The sequence below is a fragment of the Hippopotamus amphibius genome, chromosome 17 (assembly GCF_030028045.1).
Source record: "Hippopotamus amphibius kiboko isolate mHipAmp2 chromosome 17, mHipAmp2.hap2, whole genome shotgun sequence".
Classification (NCBI taxonomy): domain Eukaryota; kingdom Metazoa; phylum Chordata; class Mammalia; order Artiodactyla; family Hippopotamidae; genus Hippopotamus; species Hippopotamus amphibius.
The window spans coordinates 21,546,049-21,558,411 of NC_080202.1; the positions used below are offsets into that span (position 1 = coordinate 21,546,049).

At 42.3% G+C, this 12,363-nt stretch overlaps 1 protein-coding gene across 3 annotated transcripts in view; it reads left to right on the forward strand.

The window, feature by feature from the left end:
* Positions 1-7,365: 7,365 nt before the first annotated feature.
* Positions 7,366-12,363, forward strand: part of HEATR6 (HEAT repeat containing 6) — a 40,212-nt gene continuing 35,214 nt past the window's right edge. The window contains exons 1-2 of one of the 3 annotated variants that reach the window (XM_057714891.1): positions 7,366-7,585; positions 10,824-10,931. In XM_057714891.1, coding sequence (XP_057570874.1) covers positions 7,367-7,585; positions 10,824-10,931 — 327 coding nt within the window. In that variant the 5' untranslated portion in view covers position 7,366. Of the gene's footprint in view, positions 7,586-10,823; positions 10,932-12,363 lie in introns of those variants that run through there. The other 2 variants (XM_057714892.1, XM_057714893.1) reach the window with 2 other exon arrangements.

Consider the following 12,363-nt stretch of genomic DNA (forward strand, 5'->3'; position numbering starts at 1 on the left):
GATTTGCATCTTCTCCCTTTTTTTCTTGATGAGTCTGGCTAATGGTTTATCAATTTTGTTAATCTTCTCAAAGAACCAGCTTTTAGTTTTATTTATTTTTCTTATGGTTTCTTTCCTTTCTTCTTCATTTATTTCTGCTCTGATCTTTATGATTTCTTTCCTTCTGCTCACTTTGGGGTTTCTTTGTTCTTCTTTCTCTAGTTGTTTTAGGTGTAAGGTTAGGTTGTTTATTCGATCATTTTCTTGTTTCTTAAGGTAGGACTGTATTGCTATAAACTTCCCTCTTAGAACTGCTTTTGCTGCGTCCCATAGGTTTTGGGTTGTTGTGTTTTCATTGTCATTTGTTTCTAGATATTTTTTGATTTCCTCTTTGATTTCTTTAGTGATTCCTTGGTTGTTTAGGAGTGAATTGTTTAGCCTCCATGTGTTTGTATTTTTTACAGTTTTTTTCCTGTAATTGATTTCTAGTCTCATGGCATTGTGGTCTGAGAAGATGCTTGATATGATTTCAATTTTCTTGAATTTGCCGAGGTTTGATTTGTGACCCAAGATGTGATCTATCCTGGAAAATGTTCCGTGTGCACTTGAGAAGAAAGTGTAGTCTGTCGTTTTTGGATGGAATGTCCTATAAATATCAATTAAGTCGAGATGGTCTAATGTGTCATTTAAAGCTTGGGTGTCTTTATTTATTTTCTGTTTGGATGATCTGTCCATTGATGTAAGTGGGGTGTTCAAGTCTCCCACTATGATTGTGTTACTGTCGATGTCCCCTTTTATAGCTGTTAGCATTTGCCTTACGTATTGAGGTGCTCCTATATTGGGGGCATAGATATTTACCATTGTGATATGTTCTTCTTGGATGGATCCCTTGATCATTATGTAGTGTCCTTCCTTGTCTCTTTTAATAGTCTTTACTTTCAAGTCTAATTTGTCTGATATGAGTATTGCTACTCCAGCTTTCTTTTGACTTCCATTTGCATGGAATATCTTTTTCCATCCCTTTACTTTCAGTCTATATGTATCCCTTGGTCTGAAGTGGGTTTCTTGTAGGCAGCATATAGAAGGGTCTTGTTTTTGTATCCATTCAGCCAGTCTGTGTCTTTTGGTTGGAGCATTTAATCCATTTACATTTAAAGTGATTATTGACATGTGTGTTCCAATTCCCATTTTCTGAATTGTTTTGGGTTTGTATTTGTAGGTGTTTTCCTTTTCTTGTGTTTCCTACTTAGAGAAGTTCCTTTAGCACTTGTTGTAAGGCTGGTTTGGTGGTGCTGAATTCTCTTAACTTTTGCTTGTCTGGAAAGCTTTTGATTTCTCCCTCAAATCTGAATGAGATTCTTGCTGGGTAGAGTATTCTTGGCTGTAGGCTTCTCTCTTTCAGGACTTTCAGGATATCCTGCCATTCCCTTCTGGCCTGCAGAGTTTCTGTAGAAAGGTCAGCTGTTATCCTGATGGGTTTTCCCTTATATGTTGTTTGTTGCTTTTCTCTTGCTGCTTTTAATATTTTTTCTTTGGGTTGAATTGTCGTTAGTTTCATTAATATGTGTCTTGGTGTATTTCTCCTTGGGTTTATTCTGTATGGGACTCTCTGTGCTTCTTGGACTTGGTGAATTATTTCCTTTCCCATGTTGGGGAAGTTTTCCACTAGAACCTCTTCAAATATTTTCTCATACCCTTTCTTGTTTTCTTCTTCTTCTGGGATGCCTATAATTCGAATGTTGGTACGCTTAATGTTATCACTGAGGTCTCTGAGACTGTCTTCTAATCTTTTTATTCTTTTTTCTTTTTCCTGCTCTGTGGCATTTATTTCCCCCATTCTATCTTCCAACTCACTTATTCATTCTTCTGCCTCAGTCATTCTGCTGGTTATAGCATCTAGAGTATTTTTAATTTCAGTTATTTTGTTATCCATTGCTGTTTGTTTTTCTGAGTTCTTATGAACTGTTTCTTGTACTTTCTCTATTTTGTTATTGAGATTTTGTATCATTTTTACTATCATTACTCTAAATTCTTTTTCAGGCATTTTTCCTATTTCCTCCTCATTTATTTGGTCTTGTGGGTTTTTTTCCTGCTCCTTTGCCTGCATGGTGTTTCTTTCTTTCCTCATGGTTGTCCAAACTTTTGGGGTTGCTTGTCCTGGCAATAGAGGTGTTTATAGAAGACTGTCCAAGCCTCAGACTAATGTCCAAGTATTGGATTAAACGAATATTAAGTCTAAGAAACACATACATGTATAAGACACACAATTACTGAATCCGTTAGGACATAAGGCTCTAGAAAGACCTGACAGAACCCCAGTGTGCTATCAGATATTCAAAGAGAAACCCAACAGAAATTGACAACTGAAACAGAACAAATCAGAGACAAAAGCAAAAGCAAACAAACAAACAAATAACACCTTACACATACAAACATTAATCCAGGGAGATTTTATAAGCTAGGATCAAATATAGAAAAGAGCCAGAGTACCACCAGAGAGAATGGAGATTCTCAGAATGTAATTAGACAACAGTACTAAGAACTAAGATAAAGACAAAAGCCTAATATTAAATACCAAGGCAGTGCGTCATCTGGAGAATAGAGCAAGGAGTCTGAGCAGACCAATAGTGTTGCTTATAAGTATGTTAAGATAAAATAAACTTAAAATGGCTGGCAGAAAGGGGAACAGAAGAGCATAATGTGGTTGGAAATATGCAAATAAAAAGAAAGGAATAGAAATGTATAAAAAATAGGGATGAAAGGGAAGTATGAGAGATATATTGTCCGTACTACCAAAAACTTAGCTAGATATAGAAGTATATAAAAAAGGAAAAAAAAAAAGAATAAAAAATATCATTAAAAAATTATGTTATAAAACTTGTAGATCCCTTAGGGCTAAGATTGTATTTAATAAAGAAAAAAAAAAAAGAGAGAGAGAGAGAAAAAGAAAAAGAAAAAAAAAAATCCAGAACTGATCCCAGAATGGACCAGTTCAATAGGTATTGATACTACTATTTCTGTTTCCTTAGTGTCTCAGCTGTAAGTGTCCTTCTCCTTGCCTTGGGTTTTTTTGCATTATTCTGTGACCAGCAGAGGTTCCTTTATTGTTCGTCTGTAAGCGTAGGTGTGTGGGGAGGGAGAGGTTACAATAGTGGCTCCTTCTCCTGGGAGTGAGTGAGCAGTGGCACACTGTTGTTTCAGTCGGGCTTGGAGGTGCCTGATGCAGAGGGACGCCGGTGGCTCAGGCGTAAACAGAAAGTCTTAGAGTTGGGCCTCTCTCGGGTTTTTTTTGTTGTTGCTGTTGTTGTTTTTTTTTCCCCTCGGCAGACTCCCTGCTGCTGGCGTTGCAAGGGGTTTTAATCTAGCCCCGCCCGAGTGCCTGAGGGTGCTTGTTATCCCTGAGCGCCTTAAGTGGCCCACAGGCGTCTCTCCACTGCCTGTTGCAGAGGCGCCAAAAGAGAGAGAGAGGCTACACACGCGGCTCCTCCCCCTGGCCCGTGAGCCTGCAGCCTCAAGCTGCCATCATGGCCGGGCAGCTCTCAGGGACAGGCACTCCTCTCCGCAGACCTCCTCCCTCCTGTCCTCTCGGTCCGTCACCCTACCGGCAACGTTTCTCACCCTGAACCAGCTCTCCGGTTCCCACGCTCCCGCTCCTGGACCCTCCGTTCAGCCGTGGATCGATGTCTCGGTCCGGGAACGCTGAGCTGCGCTGCGGACCCTCCGTATGTTTCTCACTCCCTCAGTGTCAGGGTCTTAACTATACTTCTATGTCACACTCTAAGGCCTATACATTATAGCAATAGCATAGTGGTTAGGAGAACCAACTTTGAATTTCAAACCCAGGCCTACCACACAACTGTGCGACCTTCAGCAAGTGTCCTAACCGTTCTGTGTTTCAGTTTCTTCATCTACATAACAGTACATATTGGGTTGGCCAAAAAGTTCATTCAGGTTTTTTCTCTAAACCCTAACAAACTTTTTGGCCAATCCAATACTTCACAGAGCTGCAAGAATTAAAACAGTCAGTTCGTGTAAAGTCCTTGGAACAGTGCCTGACACATGGGAAACATTCAATAAATGTTGACTAAATGATGATTATTATAACCAAATTGATAGGCTAATGACTCTTGGCCCTAATTTTCTAAGACTCTAGAACAGAACCCAAGGCTAATCCTCTTTCTTGGCCTCTCATAGTTCATCTGGATACTAAAAGCCAGCCCCTCTCTCCTGTTTTCCCCATTACAAAATGTAGGAGGTTAAAGTAGACTTGAAATTTTTTGTCTATGTTCTTCACAATCACAGACTTAAGATTCAACTGGCCCAGGGACTTCCTAGGTGGCACAGTGGTTAAGAGTCCACCTGCCAATGCAGAGGACACCAGTTCGATCCCTGCTCCAGGAAGATCCCACATGTCGTGGAGCAACTAAGCCCATGCGCCGCAACTACTGAGCCCATGTGCTGCAACTACTGAAGCCTGCATGCCTAGAGGCCATGCCCCACAAGAAGAGAAGCCACCAAAAAGAGTAGCCCCTGCTCGCCACAACTAGAGAAAGCCTGTGTGCAGCAATGAAGACCCAATGCAGCCAATAAATAAATAAATAAATAAGTAAATAAATAAATAAATAAAAGATTCAACTGGCCCAGGTTGTAGTCTGATGTTGACTAATTTACTGCCTTCGTTGACCCTGACAAATTATTTAAACTGTTTAAACTTTTAAACTTCCATTGGGTGTAAAAAGGGAGAAATAATATCTACCTCATTTGGATCCTAAGGTTATAGAACTTTACGTTTACAGAACATTTGATTTTCATATCAACCAACAGATGGCAAATAGGGGGCTCTGATAATAGCAGTGAATTCATTCGCTCTGTCAACAGGTATTGACGATTGCCTGTCACATCCCAGGTGCTGTGCTAGCACTGGGGATACCAGACAGATGGTATCTATGCATTCACAAAGCTCACATTCTAGAAGAAATAGGTAATAAACAAGTAAACAAAGAAGACAGCTACACATTATGGTTAATGTTCTGAAGGAAATAAGCATGTGAATTAGAAATGGGGGTGGGGGTGGTAAAGTAAAGCCTACATTAGTTAGGATGATACAGACCCTCATGAGTCCATAAAAATGAAGTCTTAACAGGGTTCCAAGGCATGAAAGAAGTGAAATTCCAGAGTAAGGCTCCAGATCACCTTATGCAGAATTTATGAACAGAAATATCTGTGAACTTACTTAGTGCCCTTTAAAGCCCCTCAGTCACTGTAAGATCAAAAAAACAATGAGTCTGAGGAAAGGTAAGGATGTGTGAGGAGATTTTCTTTGGAGAGCTTTTGCCAAACTGTGATTTTCCACAGTTTGGAGGTTAATGTCCAAATATAGCCAATGCAGGGGGCCTTCAAAGGCCTCCATGAGAGCTTGATATACATTTCCTTCAGTTGGTGGTCACCACGAAGTAGGAATGTTCATTTCCTTGGAGAAACCAGTGCCATCCACAAGGGTATATTCCATCTGAACTCAACTGACTGGCATAGTTTACAACATCCAAGTCATTCAGTCTTGAATAACACTAAGTGTGGATCATCCACATTTAAACTGAAGATGAGCCACACCAAACTTAGGTCCTTTCCACAGTTTCTTTCATGTCACCTTCTCTGAGGTGATGACCAGGCCTCATGTCCTTCTAGCCCAGTGTGTTGGACATCCTTTATGCACTGCTTCAGATATTCTTGGCCTTACAGTCTTATCCTAATCATTGCTACAGCGACCAGTTTATCTCCTGCATCTACTAGCTCCGCACAAGCTAACGTGTCAGACTTCTACCCTAGTAGCCCACACGTCTCAGTGTCACCTCAGGACTTCTTTGTCTATGCAACAGTGGTGGTGTCTTTCCTGCAGAAACCACCACACACCAATGCATGCTCAACTCAGAAGCACTGGAGAATTAACACTTAGTGAAGCAACACTTGACAATAGAGGTCAAAGGCTGGCAGATATATGCTCCCCCCTTTCCTTCCTCAGGATAGGGATTCTGAGAGCATTCCATAAGGCTTCTCATAAAGTCTGGAGGATTGAATCATCATTCATCCCTTGCAATGGCCAACTGGATAGCACATATTTGTATTGATTCTCCTTTCTTTCCTGTTCATTCCTGAGTAAATCACTCACATATCAACCTCACCTGAGGCTCTGCGTTAGAATTCAAACCAAAACATCAGTGACTAGAGACTTCCCTGGTGGTCCAGTGGTTAAGACTCTGCCCTTCCAATGCAGGGAGCCGGGTTGGATCCCTGGTGAGGGAAGTAAGATTCCACATGCTGCACAGGGCAGCCAAAAAAACAAAAAAGAAAACAAAAATCAGCTACTAGTTCTCAGCTCCTGATCTTCTCTGAGCAAATGTTTGAATATCACAAATACATATACATATGTATACACCCATCCTAAGAAGAAATAATATACAAGCATAATGAAATCTAAAATCAAACATAAAATAAGTATTTCTCCCCAAAGAATCCCAAAGTCTTCAGAGAACCAGCTCTTCCAAAGCCTATCAACAAAGTTTCATTCCTAAACATAAGTATTTCATTCATAGGATAAAATATGTACATGTGGGTGACTTAAAGGGTTTCCCTAAGAGTTATGGGTGAGAATCTGCTTTATATTTGCAGCACTCAAAAGTCCTAGAGTTGGTTTTCCCGGTCTGCCTGCATGTAAATTTCAAGCCTTCACTTCCGGTGTGACTGAAAACTGTTCACAGCTTTTTAAATGGCTGTTTTCTTCTCCAGCTTCTTGTTTTTAAGGTTTCAGAAAATCTTGGGGTGTCCAATCTCGACCATGTCACCCTTAAGCAGGTTATATTTGCCATGGATCAGTTTGAACTCCCAAATTACTCGTACTTTTGTGTGGTGAGGTGCTTTGAGACCCACTGGATTCACGGCCAGCTGCAAAGAATACTGGAGAACACAGTCTTTATTCAGGGTGGTTTTGCGTCTGGGGAAAAAATTAGAGGCTCCAATGCGATGTAAGAAGAGAAGGGTGTGGAACTAGCAGTTTCTGCCACTCCCCTCCACAGCGGCCCCTCTGCAACCCCAACCGGAATCTGAAACGCTTAGTACTAAGCAGGCATGTCAGCCCCGCCCAGTAACAGAGTCTTCGGGTGGACAAATAGAGTCCCCACTTTTCAGGTAGGGCTCAAGGACAGGTGGGCGGCGAAAAGGTCTCCCACATAATTCCTGATATGCATTCACAGGGCACTAACCTGAGGAACGATCCCGTAGTCTCAAAACCCCTCCCACCTCGGGTTCTGGTTTGAAACAAGTACTTCCGGAACTGGCGCGCGGAGGCGGGGGATACCCCGGAAGTATTTCCCTGTTGGCCTACGTAGGAAAGATGGCGGCGGCTCAAGTCGCGGCCTCTCTGACGGGCGGGCCGCCCCAAGAGGCGCCGCGGGAGTCACCCCTCGGGCAGGGCCGTGGGTTCCGCTGCTTGTCGGCCAGGCTCTGCGCCTTGCACCCGGATGACAGCAGCTCCGGCCGCACCGAGATCCACCTGCTCTTCGACCAGCTCATCTCCGAGAGCTACGGCGAGGGCAGCGGCGTGGCCCCGGAGGTAGGCCCGCCGGCCCCGGCCCCACCCTTCGGGGACGTTAGCTGGTGGCTCCCGTCCTCCTCTCTGGCCTCTCCCACCCCCACTTAGCTGCAGGCTTGTTTGCTTTATCCGTCCGTGGCACGTTCTCTGCCTTCCGTTTCTGGAAGACTGTGCCGTGCCTGGCAAACGCGCTTCTTTCAAACCCCAGCTTGATGACTTCTGGTCTAACATCGCAGGTGTCATCTCTGGTGCCACCTTCCCGTGCCTCCGCTCCCCGCATTCAGAACACTTTGTGTATAAAATTCCTTACTCCCACGTACCGTACTTCACCGTGCACGGTTCTAGGGATCTTAGAACGTGGGTATTATGATGTCTGTTTTACTCAAAAACATACTGAGGCTCCCAAAGGTGCAGTGTCTTATGGCTGGCAAAAGGTATAGCTAGAAGTGGAACTATGTCTCTCAGAGTCCCAGGCATTTTCTGTTCCTCCATGCTAGCCCCGCCCTCTCTTCAGAAATATTTTGGCCCTGAGTAATATTATTCACACACATCACGCCTTGGATACTACTTACTGAATTCCCTGAACTCTTGACTCAGTCTTACCACTGTGTTCTGGTGCTCACAGGCACCTCAAACGTGACAGTTCTTAAAAATTAGTTCATTGTCTCCATGCACCCACTCCATTCCCAATCCAACCCAGCCCCCAACACACACAAACATGTAGAGTCTGCCCAGTTGTGCCCAGTCACACAGGGTACAGGCGCAGACACTGGTTCTTCTTGGCCTTTCCTTCCTCCCAGATCCTATCCAATCTGGATTCTTCAGACTCTGTCTCAGAAATGTTTCCCAGTGTTTCCCCTCCTCTCTATTCCCCTGGCCAGCACCTTATGCCCTCAGGCAAGATGACACTCCAGGATTGTTCCACTGGTCTCCTCTAACTTATTATCTCCAGCCCTTCTCCAAACCATTCGTTGCTCTCCTGCTAGAGTGATCTTTTCCTTAGTGGAAAAGAATCTCACTAGAAAAGTAAAACTGATTTGGGAAGACCTCCAGTATATATTGGTAATTGATCAAACCAAGTTACAGTATGAGACCAATATAGGGTTGGGAGGGCTTGAAAATAAATGTACATTTATAGATACAAAGAGTTCAAAACAACATATGGAAGAGTTTACAACAAAATAGTACTGTGTGTTCCTAGGGAGCGGAGTGGAATTAAGGGAGGAGTCCAGGACTTTTGCTTTATTTATATGATTTGCGCCTTTCCAGTCTTATGTCCTGTCACTCCTGCTTCTGTGCCCTGTGTGCACAGTCATTGAAAACTTGCTGTCCCTCAAGCGCGTACTGGTGTTTCACACCTACTCGTGTTCCAAGTCTGCCCACTCCATCGCCTTTGCTTGTTGTGTCTTTCAGTGCCTTGTCTGTCTGGCAGGGTTGTAGTCATCCTTCAGATCATTTCAGATTCTGCTTAAACATCACCACCATAAGACCTCCTTTTTCCTCCACAGAATTTGTACTTAGTTCTTTCAGCACTTAATTCACTTTAATTATTTGTGAGTAGTATTTCTGTCTCCTCCACTAGATTGTGAGCTCTTTGAGGTTCAGGAATATGTTTGTTCATGTTTGGAGCCCAAAGACCTGGCACACTACCTGGCACAGAGCAGGTGCTCAGACCCCCTTTTTTTTTTTCTTCTCTATGATATCACTTTTACGTAGAATCTAAAAAATACAACTAGTGAATATAACAAAAAAGAAACAGATTCACAGATTATAGAGAACTAACTAGTGGTTACCAGTGGGAAGAGGGGATCGGGGAGGGGCAATATAGGGGTAGTGGATTAAGAGGTATAAACTATTATGTATAAAATAAGCTATAAGGATATATTGTACAACACAGGGAATTTAGCCAATATTTTATAATAACTATAAATGGAGTGTAACCTTTAAAAATTGTGAATTACTATATTATATACATGTAACCTATAAATATTGTACATCAACTATACATCAATAAAAAAATTTTTAAGATAATTTTTCTTCATATGGCAAGGGTCAGCTACCTCCAATTTTCTATATTCTCACCTTCATCTCTAAGCATATCAACCACATCCTATACGAGGCTCACCACTTCTCTACTGTTCTTTGGATGCTGTAAATTCACCCAAGACCTGACTTCTTCAGGGAGAATTGTCAGGAATTGTTCCAGCACCAAAAGCTCTAGGATCTGCTTCTTTGTATGAATTTCTGGTCTCAGCCACTGAAGACAGAGCTCCCAGAGTTGGCTCAGGGCTTTGTGAGGCCCAGACACTTCCAAATACTGGAAATATCTGAACTTTTGACGAGCGGCTTCACAGTCATCTGTCTTCATGACTGGGATGGTTTCCTGCTGCCAAGACACATCTGCTCTCAGGACCTCACTTTGTTCGTGAGGAGCCAGGTTTTGACATAGCCATCAGCTGTTCAAAGGCTGCATCTTCCTATGCAGAACTCCCACTGCAGTTCAAATTTGTCTTCCCAGAGGATTCCAATAATTCTCAGGCTTAGGCTAAGCGCTTGTGTACTATATAATGCAGTGAGAAAAGTTCCAGGAGCTTCAGACACAAAGCCAATATTCAGGTACCTGAGAGACTGCAAGCACTGCTCCTAGCCCCAGCTGGGTTCAGTCACACCCAGGAGCCAGTTCAGAGGAGCCGCAGAAGTACTGGGGTACAGAGCTTGCGTTGGTAATCACGCCAGAACTAAGTAGCGCGGGTCACACATCGCCCTCACACGCCAGTACTGGTGTGATGTCTCAGAGCCTTTTGATTCAATAAACATCAGTAGTTGAATGAATAGTGTGATTTGCACATAGGTAAAAAGAATTCCTAGTTTTACATTAAGTTTATACAAGTGTCATTTCTGATTTTCCCAGTGACATTGCAAATTTGGTTTGCTTACTCTTTGGCATTTGTAATTTCAGAGTGTGCTTTTATATTCTGGAATCCTTTGTGTGGTTATTTAATTGTACTGTCTCTACATATGTAGAGACTCTGGAGTCTTTAGCCTGACAAAAATCATTTTGATTCTTTTCCTCCTTTTTTAGCACATGCTATTTTTATGCTGTCATCTTACTCGGTGCCTCATATTTCATCTTTCCCCATTTTGAGTGTGAACGTTCACTTTTATTTTCTCATTTGGCTGTGTTGGGGGTGGGTCTTCTCTTAACTAATAAGTATAGCACCTTTTCATTGTCTTTTTTTTTTTTTTTTTTTTTTTGTAGGATGTCAGTACGCTTCTTGTCCAAGCTTGCCGACTGGTGCCTCTTAGTCAGAATCATCTGGTCAGCAAATTGTCTCAGCTTATCCACCATTTACTTAACACATTACAGGTAATCATGTAGGTAACTTTAGAATTCAGATCCTGAATTTTGAGAATAAGTAAGTATCTTTGAAATACTACGTCTGTGGTAGGTATGATAGGCTGGTCTCTTCAGAAGCTATGCAAATGCAAGAAGCAAATGCCTTACCAAGAATTATATTAAAACAAATATAACTGACCAAAAAAGTATTCTGCAGGTTTGTCCATCAGAGGTATTCCTATCTGTTTAGTTCAGGAAACTAATATCATTCAGGCCCCCAGGTCTTAGAATTTTTCAGGAAAGATGTATTTGACTAAGATACACCTAAGAATAAATTGAAATATCCCCTACCCCTTTCCTACCAGTATTTTTTCCCCTCTCCCAAAGCTACCATTGTTGTCATCTACTTTTGGTCTTCATAAAACATAAGTAGCTTAGGGGCAAGGGGACCTAGATTGAAAGATCTCTGTTATTTATGTCAAGGTCTGTACTGTAGCTCCCCTCTCTTCAGAATCTTTTCCAATTTGCTAAATAAATCTGGTACCTTTTATTAGGAACAGTTCAAAGATTGAGGCTGTTACAATAAACTACCACATGAGTATGTGAATGTAGTTAGCACAGAACTAATCAATTAGCATTATGTAATCTAAGATGCTTCTGGCCGCAAGGAACAGAAGAGCCGACCCAGAAGAGCTAAATAATTTTTTTAAAATTATCTTAAATCTCAAGCCCCAAGGGGTGCAGCTTTAGGGGCACTTAATAATTAAGAGGCTTTCTGGCATCTTTCCATTCTGCCATCCTCAATGGATGGGCTATCCTCAGCTAGCATCTTTCACACTCATAAGATGCCTAAAATCCAGGCATCCCATGGAAAATAAATAACACCCAGCAGAAGCAAAAGAACTATTTATTTTCTGTCTCTTTTATTTAAGAATGAGGAAGCTTGCCCCACTGACTCTCCAGCAGTCCTTCCTTGATATCAGGCTGGAGAGACCTAGCTCATGTGAGAACCCCTAATCTATAGCAGTCTGATCAGGGGAATGGTATTACCATGAATGGCTTAAACAAGGGATTTCAACCTTGGCTGCCCATTAGAATTACCTGGAGGACCTACGCTCCCTCGACAATTACAATATGCAGCTCAGCCCTTACGTCAGGGTTTCTTATCCTTGGCACTGTTGATATATTAGATTGGATAAATCTGTGTTATGAGGGGTTGTCCTGTGCATTGGAAGATGTTTAGCAGCATCCTGGCCTCTACCCACTAGACACCAGTAGCATCCCTCGAATTGTGACAGTCAGAAATGTCTACAGACATTGCCAGGTGTTCCCTGGGGGACAAAATTGCTGCTGGTGGAAAACCGCTGTCTTAGCAGAATTGGGATTTACCTTCAGGTCTCATTCGGCGAAGGTGGACACCCAAATAAGATCAGTGCTCTGCCAGCAAGGAAAGAGGAGAGGA